This window comes from Xiphophorus couchianus, chromosome 8, assembly GCF_001444195.1.
Source record: "Xiphophorus couchianus chromosome 8, X_couchianus-1.0, whole genome shotgun sequence".
Lineage (NCBI taxonomy): Eukaryota > Metazoa > Chordata > Actinopteri > Cyprinodontiformes > Poeciliidae > Xiphophorus > Xiphophorus couchianus.
Genome location: NC_040235.1, coordinates 862,475 through 878,231, shown reverse-complemented (window position 1 = coordinate 878,231; position 15,757 = coordinate 862,475). Strand labels below are relative to the sequence as shown.

The following is a 15,757-nucleotide window of genomic DNA, read 5'->3' as shown; positions in this document are numbered from 1 at the left end:
AAACCTCGGACAGGATCAGGAGGTAAGTTCATCCTCTAATATTCATAAAAACGGAGATGAAATCATGAAAGGCTCCAGTTTTATTGCAGATATTTCCATATTTTCTGTCTGCAGTGGTTCTGGTAAACCCGGTAAAGTCCGCTCGCCGTCAGAGCGGTCACTGCTGCCGGAGGAAGTCCTTGGCGTTTCCCTCGGCGGCGCTGCTGCTGGTCACCGGCAGGCTCTTCATGTCCAGGACGTTCTCCTTCAGCGCCTTCAGCTCCACCTCCGTCTGGGACCGGATGGACTGGAGGGAACGGAGTCGGGTTAGGAACCGGTCATCCTGCAGAACTGACCTGGACGCAGCAGGAAGTACCTCCAGGTCTTTGGTGATGGAGTGGTTCGGCCCGTGCGTGACCATCATGATGCGGTAAGCCTCACAGATCATCTTGTGGCTGACCTCCACCTGCCCAGCGTGCCAGTGGGTGACCCCTGACCTCATCAGAGCCAGGCCCAGCTGGGCGCTGTTTGGGTGGTACAACTTCCTGTTTGGGAGGAAGGACAGAGAGAAGACCAGGATCAGACCTTCAGGATGCATCTCCACCATTCAGCCCGGTTTAACCCAACTCCTGTCCGTCTGTCTAGTCAAAGTCCGGTTCTGGTGTGAATGCTAACTGAACTCTGGTCCTTCAGACCTCGGTTCGGTTCGGTTGATTTCTCTTTGGTCTTCAGCCAAAGACTAAAGAGAAATCCTCCAACACTAAAACCTGACGTCTCCATCTTGTTTCCATCTGGTGAAGCAGGAAGTTGCTCTCAGTGTCTTCAGAGGTTTTTGTGTCGTTTCCTTCAGTGGTTCTTGGTGCAGCGCCCCCACAGGCCAGGAGGGGAACAGGTTGGTTTGGGTCAGAACCACAGCAGCTGGTTCTGTTTCTCCTTTGGTCCCAGTTGTACCGAGTCTCCTGGACCATCAGGTGTGAAACAGCCTACAGGAACATTCAGACTTTACGTTTGCTTGATGTTCTGGAGCCGATGTACTCACGTGTATCCTTCCACCATCTTGCGAGCGTATCCTGCAGCTTCAGAGAACTTCCTGTGGTGGGTCAGTACCTCGGCCAGGACGGACAGAACCTTGAGTTTGTACAGGTGAGTGTCGGCCAGGATGTCCTGCTGCTTCTCCAGACACTCCTGGCACAACTTCAACACCTGAGAGGCAGCAGAGAATCACTCAGACTGAGACGTTCAGAGACGGAGCAGCAGGGCGCAGGACAGCCTACCTGGCTGTGATCTCCGTCTCTACGAGCTTTCTCAACCTTCTCCAGAGTTTCCTTACTGAAGGCGCTGACCTCTTTCACTGCATCCGCAGAGGGCTGTGAGGAAAACCCGGTGAGGAGAGGAAGGTGACATCCTGAAGAACCCAGAACGTTTCACTGACCTTTGCCTCGGCAGCTGCTGCCATCAGGTCGTCACCAACATGGCGGCTGCAGTGATCGCAGCTGCAGTCGAAGTGGAAACGCTCCTTCAGCTGTTTCTGCCGATCCGCCGACAGGTTCAGGACGTCCACGTAGCTGATGGTCAGCTCCTCGCCCTGGCAGATCCTCCCCAGCGCGCGCAGCTCCATCCTGCACAGACCAACGGAGGAAGACCTCAGTTCTGGTCGGGTGGAGCTGGTTATTGAGGCCGGGTCCGGTGGGAATGATCGGTGGTACGCACCTCAGCGGAGAGTGGAGGGTGGAGTTCACAGCTGATTGGCTGCAAAAGACAAACATTGAAATGTTTATTTCTGTCAGAGACGATGAGTCCGTGTCCTCTAACGGACACCAGATGGACTGAATCTGTCTTCAAACTATCAAACTGCAGTTGGATCATCCAACATGTCTACTGTCCGTCCTCTGAGGATGTCCAACCATCTTCCTCTGGTCTCCAACAGACCAGTCTGGTTGGTCTCTATAGTTTGTCCTTAAGAGCGTGAATGTTTGTCTGTCCTGTGTGGGACTGGGCTCCTGTCCGGTTTGGACCGGTTTGCCGTTCATCCAGTGACTTTCTGGAGATGGGCACAGAACTGGACTGTCCAAGTCTGGATCAGGTTTGTTAGGATTCAGAGAAACACCTGAATCTGGATCAGTGGATTGTTGTCCACTGAGCTCTTCAGAACCAGAGACCCGGTCTGAATCCCTGACAGGTTCCACAAAAACACCCAAAACTAAGAGCAAAGTTTCTCATCAGTTTATCTTTGGCTGATTTTTGGACATCAGGACCAGTTAATGTTAATCTGGTGAATTAATTTCTGTTCAAAGTGAAGTGAAGAGAATCCAAACGTTGATCCGACCTTCAGGAAGCAGATCACAGAATCGTCTGCAAACAGTCTGAGTTTTTTCATCTGTCCCTCCTACCTCACACCTCACCGCTGTCTCACCTCCCACACGTCCTGAACTGCAGAAAATTACAAACATGTTGCATGAATCTGAAATGTTTCACAGTCTTCTGGAACCGTGATGTCAGCTTTAGAGTCCGACAGATTTAATGGGAGCTTTTTGTTTCAGAGTGACTCCTTCTGACCCTTAAACTTCTTAAAGCTGTTTCCAGAACCTCCACAGACTTTCACATCAACCGTATCTACATCCAACGTAGGAATCACCTACTTTCCGTGGTTGAGGGTGGCGGTGCAGTTGGGCCAGCAGTCGTGGTTGACGAGGCTCAGATTGGGGAAAAGTCCCAGACCGACCGTCTGCAGACCTCTCTGGTCAGGAAGCGTCAGTCCGTTGGATTTAATCTGCAGAGACACAGAGAGGTCAGCGGAGAGGTCAGCAGACCGGCGGAGCGTCACGGCGGAGGAGGGCCGACTGACGAGGCCGAAGACGTGGCAGATGAAGTCGGCTGGGTGCTGCTTCGTCCCACAGGACCAGAACCTCAGGAAGGTCTGGATGTCCGCCTGCAGCCTCTTCAGCTCGTCTTCAGGCAGATCCTGGAGATGATCCTGCAGCTGGTCCACGGCCAGCAGCTGGCTGTCCGACGCCAAACCCTGGTCTCTGTTCCTGCGCCACAGCAGCCGGCCGGCCAGACTGCAGGGAGAGGCAGAACAACAAACTCAGGTTAACAGGAAACATGGACTCAAGGTTAGCAACAGTGTTCAAATCTTTAGCATTTGCCTTTGTGGAAAATTCCCAAACCTTCAGCTCTGATGTTTAGAGTCTCCAACATGAACTGATGAATTATCAGTTTAATTTAATCTGATTTTTCTGCACCAGTTCCAAGATCCATTCAGGACTTTAGTTCTTTCTGACCGATTACGAGACAAAATGTCCCAAAACAAACCAGACTCCACCGTCTCTGGCCTGTAATCCCACTAGGACCAGAGGTCGTCCCTCCTCACCGGACGCTCTCGTTGGGCGCCGCCCCGAGTTTCCTGATGGCGGCACACTCCTGCTTGTGTTCGTCCCATCCGGCCGTCTGGCAGGTCCGGTCGCAGTAGTGGGCGAAGCGGCACTGGGCGCAGCGGTGCAGGTTGGCCTGGCGACGGAAACAGCTGTGGCACACCTGGGAGGCCAAACTGGGACAAAGTACAGCCGTGGAAAGATGTTAGCAGCTAGCATGCTAAGCTACAGCGCTAATCCAGGTTCTGGATCTGCTCCATTTGCTTTAGATGCAAAAATACTACAAATACAGAAACTGTTCTCTATGATAACAGCTAAATGAGACGGTTAAACTGCTGGTGATATAAATCATGACTGAGATGAATGTCTCTGGTTGCCATGGTGATTCCCACCATTATGGGATAGGAGTAGCCGCAGCATCTCTGTGACTGGTCCAACAGTCACTGAGTGGAAACAGCAGATCTGATGGGTCAACAGAACCTTCAGGCAGGGCCGGCCCAAGGCGTAAGCAAACTAAGCAGCCGCTGAAGGCCCCAGGGCCACTTAGGGGCCCCTGAGTGGAGCTGATTTTTATTTTTGTTTTAGTAAAAGATTCTGTCATTATAATATCATAAACACACAATTTCACCATGAAGTGATTTGTTTTTACAATAATATATATTTGATAATCTATGTAGAAATCATTATTTTATTGATAAAAAGAAAAATAAATAAATTGCTCTTGGGGCCCCTGGTGGCCGCGGTAGGTACTGCACGCTTCCCCGGTATCGAGCTGAACGTTCAGAACATCCAAAGGTCCAAAAGTCCAAAGGTCAGAAGTTAAGTTAGTAAAACTACAGTATGTCTCAGAAAAGGACTGATCCTTCAGGGAGGGAGAAAAGAAAGAGGAAGAATAGAAAAAGCCAAGATAAAGGTTTTAATGAGCCTTGCTAATGAAATGTAATGTAAAAGATTAGTAAAGCTGCTAACAGAACATTAGCTTGATAGCGACCTGAACAGGTGTTATGCCCAGAAATGCATGCCTGCCGAGAATTGCATCCCCTGTCGCGGGAGCGCGCATCGCTCTAAACTCTCCATATTGATGAGAAAACGGACTGAAATATGACCGAAGAGGACATTTTTGAAGATATTCGTAACATTATCACGTTTCTTAACCATGTAAGACATAAAACGGTGGGTTTTATTTCGCAGATTAATTGAAATAAATACGGTTTTTACAGCTTTATTGAGACACATGAGTCAAACGTTTTTCAGTCAGCGTCTGATGAAAATGGTCTCCGCAGATGGCTTGAAATTCCCCGATTTTTCTTTTGACACAATAATGGCTTAAAGCATTACAAAACAGAAGCCCGTTGTGTAGAATATTTTATATCACCCTTTACTGTCTAGTCTATTAATGTAGGGGGGATGATTTTAATTTCTGAGCCTGACAATATTTGTATCCCCTGTCTATTGTCCTGTTGATATGAAACTTTACAGAAGTAGCTCAGAGAACAAGTGTCATTACGTAGAAAAGGTAAAATCCCTCTTAACTCTTTATTTCTCCATTTTAGCAGGGGATGCATTTTACGGCAAAGCCTATTATTAGCCTGCCAAAATATGCATGCCCCCTCTATTTTCCTCAAATATTATCCTATTGATATGAAATTCATACCAGCAGTTCATAGAACAAGTGTGATTATGTAGAAAAAGTTATTCCACTCATAACTCTGTATTTCTCCATTTTAGCAGGGGATGCATTTTTTGGCAGAGCCTATTATTAGCCTGCCACAATATGCATGCCCCCTCTATTTTCCTCAAATATTATCCTATTGATATGAAACTTATACCAGCAGTTCATAGAACAAGTGTGATTATGTAGAAAAAGTTATTCCACTCTTAACTCTTTATTTATCCAAGTTAGCAGGGGATGCATTTTACGGCAAAGCCTATTATTAGCCTGCCAAAATATGCATGCCCCCTCTATTTTCCTCAAATATTATCCTATTGCTATGAAATTCATACCAGCAGTTCATAGAACAAGTGTGATTATGTAGAAAAAGTTATTCCACTCATAACTCTGTATTTCTCCATTTTAGCAGGGGATGCATTTTTTGGCAGAGCCTATTATTAGCCTGCCACAATATGCATGCCCCCTCTATTTTCCTCAAATATTATCCTATTGATATGAAACTTATACCAGCAGTTCATAGAACAAGTGTGATTATGTAGAAAAAGTTATTCCACTCTTAACTCTTTATTTATCCAAGTTAGCAGGGGATGCATTTTACGGCAAAGCCTATTATTAGCCTGCCAAAATATGCATGCCCCCTCTATTTTCCTCAAATATTATCCTATTGCTATGAAATTCATACCAGCAGTTCATAGAACAAGTGTGATTATGTAGAAAAAGTTATTCCACTCATAACTCTGTATTTCTCCATTTTAGCAGGGGATGCATTTTTTGGCAGAGCCTATTATTAGCCTGCCACAATATGCATGCCCCCTCTATTTTCCTCAAATGTCATCCTATTGATATGAAACTTATACCAGCAGTTCATAGAACAAGTGTGATTATGTAGAAAAAGTTATTCCACTCATAACTCTGTATTTCTCCATTTTAGCAGGGGATGCATTTTACGGCAAAGCCTATTATTAGCCTGCCAAAATATGCATGCCCCCTCTATTTTTCTCAAATATTGTCCTACTGATATGAAACTTATACCAGCAGTTCATAGAACAAGTGTGATTATGTAGAAAAAGTTATTCCACTCATAACTCTGTATTTCTCCATTTTAGCAGGGGATGCATTTTTTGGCAATATGGATGTCGAGCCTGCCAAAATATGCATGCCCCCTCTATTTTCCTCAAATTTTATCCTATTGCTATGAAATTCATACCAAAAGTTCATACAACTACTCTATTTATGTAGAAAAAGCTATTTCACTCTAAACTCTTTATTTATCCAAGTTAGCAGGGGATGCATTTTGTGGCAATATGGATGTCGAGCCTGCCAAAATATGCATGCCCTACCTATTTTCCTCAAATTTTATCTTATTGATTTAAAACTTATATCAGCAGTTCATAGAACAAGTGTGATTATGTAGAAAAAGTTATTCCACTCATAACTCTGTATTTCTCCATTTTAGCAGGGGATGCATTTTTTGGCAATATGGATGTCGAGCCTGCCAAAATATGCATGCCCTACCTATTTTCCTCAAATTTTATCTTATTGATTTAAAACTTATATCAGCAGTTCATAGAACAAGTGTGATTTTGTAGAAAAAGTTATTTCACTCTAAACTCTTTATTTATCCAAGTTAGCAGGGGATGCATTTTTTGGCAGAGCCTATCATTAGCCTTGCAAAATATGCATGCCCCCTCTATTTTCCTCAAATGTCATCCTATTGATATGACATTCATACCAGTAGCTAAGAGGATAAGTGTAATTATGTAGAAAAGGTAAAATCCCTCTTGACTCTTTATTTTTTCAAGCTAGGAGGGGGATGCATTTTTTGGCAATATCGAATTTGAGCCTGCCGATATTTGCATGCCATACCTATTTTCCCCAAATATCATCCTATTGATATAAAACTCATACCAGCAGTTAAGGGAACAAATGTGATTATGTAGAAAATGTTATTTCTTTATTATCGCTATTGCAAGGATACTGAAGGAAATAAATCTGACAATGCATCTTTGCTAAATGTAAAGCATACACAAACCATTTTTATTTTGGTTTAACATAAAAATTAAATCACTTTTTTTCATTAATTTCAACAAAAGAATATTCATAACAATAGGTTTCCTTAACTCACTTGGAGAGTCCCAAAAAGATGTGAAGAGGTGCTTGGAAGTAACAAGGTGAGAAAAACAAGAACAATTATTGTTTATTATAATAAAAAATGTCATAATTGGATAACTAGAATGTTAATTTAACATTTTATCCTCTCAACAAGGACATTTATGAGAAGCAAAGGGATGAAAGTGTCAATGTGGAAATGTGAAACAGTATAACATGCCATCCAGCAAGATGTGGTTTCATGTGGTGTGTTTGCGCTTAAAGTAAGTGCTGTTTAAATATATATATATATATATATATATATATATATATATATATATATATATATATATATACTGCTCAAAAATAAAGGGAACACTTAAACAACACAATATAACTCCAAGTAAATCAAACTTCTGTGAAATCAAACTGTCCACTTAGGAAGCAACACTGATTGACAATCAATTTCACCTGCTGTTGTGCAAATGGAACTTTGTACAGAACAAAGTATTCAATGAGAATATTTCTTTCATTCAGATCTAGGATGTGTTATTTGAGTGTTCCCTTTATTTTTTTGAGCAGTGTATATATATACATGGATGCACATGGTCCTCCAGAATGGTTCGGTAGTCCTTGGCAGTGACGCGCCCATCCAGCACAAGTATGGGGCCAAGGGAATGCCATGATATGGCAGCCCAAACCATCACTGATCCACCCCCATGCTTCACTCTGGGCATGCAACAGTCTGGGTGGTACGCTTCTTTGGGGCTTCTCCACACTGTAACTCTCCCGGATGTGGGGAAAACAGTAAAGGTGGACTCATCAGAGAACAATACATGTTTCATATTGTCCACAGCCCAAGATTTGCGCTTCTTGCACCATTGAAACCGACGTTTGGCATTGGCACGAGTGACCAAAGGTTTGGCTATAGCAGCCCGGCCATGTATATTGACCCTGTGGAGCTCCCGACGGACAGTTTTGGTGGAAACAGGAGAGTTGAGGTGCACATTTAATTCTGCCGTGATTTGGGCAGCCGTGGTTTTATGTTTTTATATACAGTATATATATATATATATATATATATATATACAGTACAGACCAAAAGTTTGGACACAACTGTGTGTCCAAACTTTTGGTCTGTACTGTATATACTTGACTATGATTACTTATATTTCTTATGTAATGTAGAACATTGTCTGTTTACAAATCAATTTATATAACCTTTATGTGTACTGTTCTGTCTCTTTCCACATACATGTATATCTATCTATGTCTGAAGATAGATAGAATTATATATCAATATATTGGTATACATGCTTGTTTACGTTTTTGATGTTGTGAAAAAAAGATTAATATGAAAGTGGTGGTCTAATAATCACATTGCCATTAATCTAATGCTATTTTGTAGGAGTAGAACTTTTAAGATGATGAACAGCTTTGGCTTAACAACTTAAACTGTGCATTTCTGCCTGAAATATAATGTAGTTTATGAATTATATTGCTTTATTACATGGTTGATTTATTTTAATGACAATGGAAAGAGTCTGAAATAAGTACAGCAAAAATGTTAAATTATTCATAAATGTCATGACCTCTATATGACAATCTAATACTTTGACAAATATTTTGTCTTTGTAATGAGTCCGCTGTTACTCTTCTTTCTTTTTTGAAAAAAATATATTTGCCTTTACAGTTTGCAGAGTGCATACTGGAAAACAAGGACCTGAACTTTCCATCAGCAGCAGAAGCTGTTAATACCATGCGACTCAACATTTCTTCCACACTTCTCTCAGAATCAGGTGTCTTTTGACATATTTTTTATTCAGTTCCTATGTGGGTGGGATACTATGTTGTGTGTAAAATCATGCACGCACAAAAAAATTGTGTTAGGTCAGCTATTTTATCTAATTAGAAATATTAAAATATTGAACTTTGCAGATGTGTGAAGTACAATCATGTTAGTGTTTATATCAAATTCAATTAGTGAAGAACATTTCAATACACCTGGCCTTGATCTCTAATAAATAAATTACACATAACACAGCCCAATAACTGTTGAGGCAAAAAACATAATCAACAAACTTAAAATTGTTCTAGGATACAATTACACTTTTCTTGAGTAGCTTTAATGTAACTTAATAAGCAAAAAGGATTTGCAGTTTGTGAAAGTACTAAACTGGAATGAGATGTATTATGTGAACCATTATATTCATTACTGTGTTTTCATAAAATTAACATTTACAAAATGACAAATTTCACAAGATGTACATACATGTATATGTAGACATATTAAAATTTTCTGAATGCCATTTTTATACGTTCAGTGGCTTAAGTTGGAGAAAATTATAAAAAAGTAAACACTAAGTGATGCTTTCTTTTACCATAAATCCCAGAAATACCTTAAATACATGTGTGTTTCAATTCATGAATAGACAGACACCATGTGCGCCTGCCTAATATGCCAATATGATGTACAGTTTCTATTACTTGTATTTGTTTATGAGACCAGACATTATCAAAAAAGGGATGATTAGACGACTGAGATCTACACAGAGGATTATTGTTCCACTTTCAAAAGAACACTAACAAATGGAATTATTTAAAAGAAAAAAAAATACCATTAAGATTATTTTATAACATTGATTTAAAGATGCGGTTTGTTTTTCTGTAGAGTCAGTGGAGACTCTGCAGACACTGTGGCAGTGAGGACACAGAAGATCACATGTGGGTAAGACAACAATGTAATGCAGTGAAAAATCAATTCAAGCAAACCGTATACCATCCTTAAAATAGTTGCAAAGTATTTAGATATACAAAAATAAATCATAATAAAATAAATAAACACCCAAGGCAGGTAAGTGGGAAGTAGCTTAAGTTTTTTTTTTTTTTAAGTACAGTCGTAAAACATTAAACACAGATGCTTGTGGTCCTAGAATTTTTTTTACCTCCATACATGTCAGGAACATGCTGTCGTCTCCTCAAATAAAGTTCTACCAATCATATATTGATAATTAAGAAGAAGCTTTATGTTGGCAAAACCCAAAATCACCTTCAGTAAACAGATAAGGAACTAAAAACATTATTTATGTTGTTATTTTTGTATTATTTATTTACAGATCACATGTGACAGATGCAACTGGTGGAACCACCAAGGCTGCATTAAGGTCCCACAAACCGACACAGACTACTGCTGTGCAATGTGTTTATAGATTTTATGTTTGTACCAATCTAATTCGTTAATGACTGCAGTTCTGTGGATTTTCAGTTTAAACATGTGACATAATTTTTGTTGACTTAATTGGTTTTCCAAAAATTTTTGTTATGAATATTCTTTTGTTGAAATTAATGAAAAAAAGTGATTTAATTTTTATGTTAAACCAAAATAAAAATGGTTTGTGCAGGCTTTACATTTAGCAAAGATGCATTGTCAGATTTATTTCCTTCAGTATCCTTGCAATAGCGATAATAAAGAAATAACATTTTCTACATAATCACATTTGTTCCCTTAACTGCTGGTATGAGTTTTATATCAATAGGATGATATTTGGGGAAAATAGGTATGGCATGCAAATATCGGCAGGCTCAAATTCGATATTGCCAAAAAATGCATCCCCCTCCTAGCTTGAAAAAATAAAGAGTCAAGAGGGATTTTACCTTTTCTACATAATTACACTTATCCTCTTAGCTACTGGTATGAATGTCATATCAATAGGATAAAATTTGAGGAAAATAGATAGGGCATGCATATTTTGCAAGGCTAATGATAGGCTCTGCCAAAAAATGCATCCCCTGCTAACTTGGATAAATAAAGAGTTTAGAGTGAAATAACTTTTTCTACAAAATCACACTTGTTCTATGAACTGCTGATATAAGTTTTAAATCAATAAGATAAAATTTGAGGAAAATAGATAGGGCATGCATATTTTGGCAGGCTCAACATCCATATTGCCAAAAAATGCATCCCCTGGTAACATGGATAAATAAAGAGTTTAGAGTGAAATAACTTTTTCTACATAAATAGAGTAGTTGTATGAACTTTTGGTATGAATTTCATAGCAATAGGATAAAATTTGAGGAAAATAGAGGGGGCATGCATATTTTGGCAGGCTCGACATCCATATTGCCACAAAATGCATCCCCTGCTAACTTGGATAAATAAAGAGTTTAGAGTGAAATAGCTTTTTCTACATAAATAGAGTAGTTGTATGAACTTTTGGTATGAATTTCATAGCAATAGGATAATATTTGAGGAAAATAGAGGGGGCATGCATATTTTGGCAGGCTAATGATAGGCCTTGCCGTAAAATGCATCCCCTGCTAACTTGGAGAAATACAGAGTTATGAGTGGAATAACTTTTTCTACAAAATCACACTTGTTCTATGAACTGCTGATATAAGTTTTAAATCACTAAGATAATATTTGAGGAAAATAGATAGGGCATGCATATTTTGGCAGGCTCGACATCCATATTGCCAAAAAATGCATCCCCTGCTAACTTGGATAAATAAAGAGTTTAGAGTGAAATAACTTTTTCTACATAATCAGAGTAGTTGTATGAACTGCTGGTATGAATTTCATATCAATAGGATAATATTTGAGGAAAATAGATAGGGCATGCATATTTTGGCAGGCTCGACATCCATATTGCCAAAAAAATGCTTCCCCTGGTAACATGGAGAAATAAAGAATTAAAGAGGGATTTCACCTTTTCTACATAATCAGAGATGTTCTATGAATTACTGGTATGGGTTTTATATCGATAGGATAATATTTGAAGAACATGGAGAGGCCATGCATATTTTGGCAGGCTAATAATAGGCTTTGCTGTACATGCATCCCCTGCTTACATGGAGAAATAAAGAGTCAAGAGTGAAATTACTTTTTCTATACAATCACACTTGTTTTATGAACTGCTGGTATACATTTTGTATCAGTAGAATTATATTTGTGGAAAATATATAAGGCCTACATGTATTGGCAAGGTAATAATTTGCTATGCCAGAAAATGCATCCCTCTGCTAACTTGAAGAAATGAAGAGTTAAGAGGGACTTCACCTTTTCTACGTAATGACACTTATTCTCTGTGCAACTGCTATACGTTTCATATCAACAATAGACAGGGGATACAAATATTGGCAGGCTCAGTCATTAAAATGCATCCCCTCTACATTAATATGCTAGACAGTTAAGCATGATATAAAATGTTCTACATAATGGGCCTCTGTTTTGTAATACTTTAAGCTAATATGATGTTAAAAGAAAAATCGGGAAATTTCAAACCAAATGCGGAGAGCATTTTCTTCAGACACGGACTGAAAAACGTTCGACTCATTTGTCTCAATAAATGTGTAAAAACCGTATTTATTTCAATTAATCTGCGATATAAAACCCACCGTTTTAAGGCTGACATGTTTAAGAAACGTGATATTGTTACGAATATCTTTAAAAGTTTCGTCTTCGGTCATATTTCAGTCCGTTTCCTCATTAAAATGCGAGAGTTTAGAGCGATGCGCGCTCCCGCGACAGGGGATGCAATTCTCGGCAGGCATGCATTTCTGGGCATAACACCGGTCCAGTTCAGCAGTAAACATTTATGCTAGAGTTTAAACTTTAAATGAGTTGATTCTCATGGTGGCTCTGGATATTTCTGAGCTATTTTGGCTTCAAACCATCTTTAATAAGAATAATTAAAACTTGTCAATGTTTGACATTGTTAGCTAAATGTTTGTCCGTCAGGCTACAAGCTGCTACATGATGAGCTGCTCTATGTTGTTTGCTGCTGAGCAAAATCATTTAGTGGCTAAAACATTATTTTTACATCAACTTCTAAGTTATGAGAAACTTCTGTTAAAATCATTTGAAGGCTCAGAATCAGTCCGGTACCGGTACCGGTCCATATTCTCAGGGGAGAAAAACTCACCTGGTATAAATTACATTTTAGCTATTAGAGTAACACTTAAGAGAAATTAATTTAATCAAAGAATGTCATGAATATGTGTAGAGCTGCACCGATTGCAGTTTTCTGGCCGATCCCTGGTTACCGATCTTTAAAAGCCTGACCTGCTGATTTTGATTTTGGCTGAAATTAATTTTCTTGGTCTGAAATGTTGCTAAATGTAGCAAGAAAGTCACTGAGTTGGTAACAATGAATATTGTTAGCTGTAAACATTCAGACCTGATGGGTCGGTCAGTCAAACGTCTCACTGCAGAGCAGAAGAGGACAGAGATGATTTATAAACCTTTGCTGATGAAGTTAAGATCAGCTTCACGTGTAAGAATCAGCCGATCACGATGCCCCAAAATGAAGGAAATCGGCTCCCAGAAATCAACAGGTGGATAAATCAGCTGGTCAATAAATGAATCTTATTAAACATGTTTATACAGTGAACCCTCGTTTTTCGCGGGGTTACGTTCCAGAAAGAACCGGAGAAATCCATGAAGTAGGAACCTTTATTTTTTTACAATTATTATACAATAAAATACTCCATAATACATTGAAACCAAAGAACAAAACCTTTTTACAGGCCCAAACATTTTTTAACAAATAAAAAGTACTCTATAAACTTTTTTTTTTTTCTTTTACAAATAACTACTGTACTGTAAAATAATAATTTTAATATGAACTGAAGGCGGATTCCCTGCCCGAATTGCGGAGATCAGCGCCGCCCCACCGCGACCTGAGTTATTGGATTAGAACGGGAGAAAATAAAAAAACAAAACAAAGTACAGTAGGACAAATAGTGACTATCATGTATTTCACTGCTCTTCTGACTGAGCCGCTGCATCCTGACTCCGCTCTGTAGCGTTTTTTTTCTTCTAAAGCCCGCGGTGCAGGTGTGTTTTATCGAGAGAAGAACATAGTTATCGGTTGTTGTTGTCGCTCTTTTTTCTTCTGGGCAAAAAGATTCTTATAAACCGACATGCCACCATCGATTATGTTAAATATGGCAAGCTGTTTTACGTATGTGTACATATTAAACCACAACGTTGTTGACACACAGGTAGAGAAGAAGCGGAGAGACTGTTTAGCCAATCAGAATGCAGAACATAATGCAGGTGGAAATCCGTGAAGCGGCGAGATTTAGCGACGGTTCACCGTACTGTAAACCGCACAGCTAGAGATGCAATAAGTTTATAGCAGGTGTGTTAATAATCTAATATTCTGACTGCAGTCGGTCCACATTGTTAGCAGAACCAGAGGAACCCAAAACCACATTTGGCTCAGGGCCCCACGCAGGCTAGGGCCGGCCCTGGTTCTGGTCCGGTTTTTAGTTTTTATGGTTTTCTTAGTATTAAGATGAGTTTATGAGAATTAGTTTATGAATACGAGAATAAAAATTATTTTAAAGAAAGTCATAAAATTGCATGAAAAAGTTATTTTAATGAGGAAAAGCTGTTTGAGATCTGATTGATTCTTCTAATTAGATTCATTTGTTTGTTCAATCGTCTGATTATTGATAATCTGATCAGTTAAAAAATTATTTTTTTCTAACACTGATACCAAAGCAGAACTTCAGAACCTCAACGTTCCTCAGATTAAATCCTGATTAGATTTATTTTTCCTAAAGTTTTCATTAAATCTTTACTTTATTCTAATATTAATCTGTATTCTAGAAAAATTATGACTTTATGCTTCCTGTAATCTGACATAATCCAGCTGCTTTTCATCCCTGAATCGTTCCGCTTCATTTCTATTCAGTATTTATATTCTGTTGCCAACATCAGCTGATAAACTGATCAGGTATTGATTTCATGTCAACAGCAATAAAAACATTGATCTGTTCAATATTTCTGTCTGTATTTCAGTTAAATGATGTAAACCAGCAGCTTCAATGGGCCCCAGCAGCCTCTTCCCACCTTACTGGTGAAGGACAAACTGGTAGTCCTGAACCACACCAGATCAGGTTTTATATACATTTAGTTTTTCTATTGATTAGATCAAATCAGAGATCACTGATCAGATCCATCATCAAACTGAAGGATTGATTATTGATTTTTAGATATTTTATTGAACCTGAACTTTTGATGTTTTTATGACCCAGCTGGGATCCTGCTGAGTCCGGTCCGGTCAGGTTCTGCCTGTCATGGTCCGGTTCATGTTACAGTCATCATGGTAACCAGATCAGATCCCAGAAATGCCTTTAAATCCTCTGAACCGCAGCAGAACCCGTCCCACCAGGAGGTCCGGTACCGGCTCACCTGCTGTAGACCACGGCGGCGTAGCCCGGTTCGGCCAGCAGAACCTCCCCGGCGCTGAGCTCCCTGCTGGCCCGCAGGCCGCGACCTTTCACCCCGGCGTCAAACAGCTCCATGACCGGACCGGTACCGCCGGACGGGCTGAAGGAGACTCAGCCGTCTCTCCTCGGTGCGACCCACAGGGGAACCGGGAAGCCCCGCCCCTCCGGACCGGAACCTGCTGAGGCAGGACGGGTCCGACCCTTGTTTGGGTCGGTTCCCCTGCTGGTATTTTGGTCCCGGGCAGCTGCTGCTGTCCATCAGCTGGAGCTGCTGCCAGCAGAGCAGACGGACCGGAACCGGGCCGGACTGAGCTGTCAGAACCAGGACCAGAACCAGAACCGTTCTGACGGGGTGGGTTAGAACCAGGACCGTCCTGACCCGACTGGACATGAACCAGAACATGGAGGA

General features: G+C 40.3%; 1 protein-coding gene and 1 long non-coding RNA gene across 3 annotated transcripts; one reads left to right on the top strand and one right to left on the bottom strand.

Annotated features, from left to right (window-relative positions):
* Positions 1-62: 62 nt before the first annotated feature.
* On the bottom strand, positions 63-15,537 carry LOC114149868 (histone-lysine N-methyltransferase Smyd1-like). The gene is made up of 10 exons (XM_028025962.1): positions 15,311-15,537; positions 3,350-3,526; positions 2,825-3,038; positions 2,619-2,749; positions 1,690-1,728; positions 1,412-1,598; positions 1,254-1,346; positions 1,019-1,182; positions 356-524; positions 63-286 (listed from the first exon to the last, which is right to left on the bottom strand). Exons 1-10 carry the CDS (start codon positions 15,421-15,423, stop codon positions 158-160), a joined length of 1,416 nt encoding a protein of 471 aa, XP_027881763.1. The 5' UTR covers positions 15,424-15,537; the 3' UTR covers positions 63-157.
* Positions 7,357-10,430, top strand: LOC114149870 (uncharacterized). 2 transcript variants are annotated; one of them, XR_003596626.1, is made up of 4 exons: positions 7,357-7,394; positions 8,804-8,909; positions 9,782-9,838; positions 10,227-10,430. It is a non-coding gene; the product is annotated as an uncharacterized LOC114149870 (long non-coding RNA). The 2 variants fall into 2 exon arrangements; XR_003596625.1 differs by having other exon boundaries at positions 9,782-10,430.
* Positions 15,538-15,757: the final 220 nt, after the last annotated feature.

Excerpts from the sequence above, each read along its gene's own strand:
- LOC114149868 (XM_028025962.1), bottom strand. The coding sequence starts at position 15,423 with ATGGAGCTGTTTGACGCCGGGGTGAAAGGTCGCGGCCTGCGGGCCAGC. Across the intron at positions 3,039-3,349 it reads GCGCCCAACGAGAGCGTCCG|TCTGGCCGGCCGGCTGCTGT; the intron begins GTGAGGAGGGAC and ends CTCTCCCTGCAG. Across the intron at positions 1,347-1,411 it reads CAGCAGCTGCCGAGGCAAAG|CCCTCTGCGGATGCAGTGAA; the intron begins GTCAGTGAAACG and ends TTTTCCTCACAG.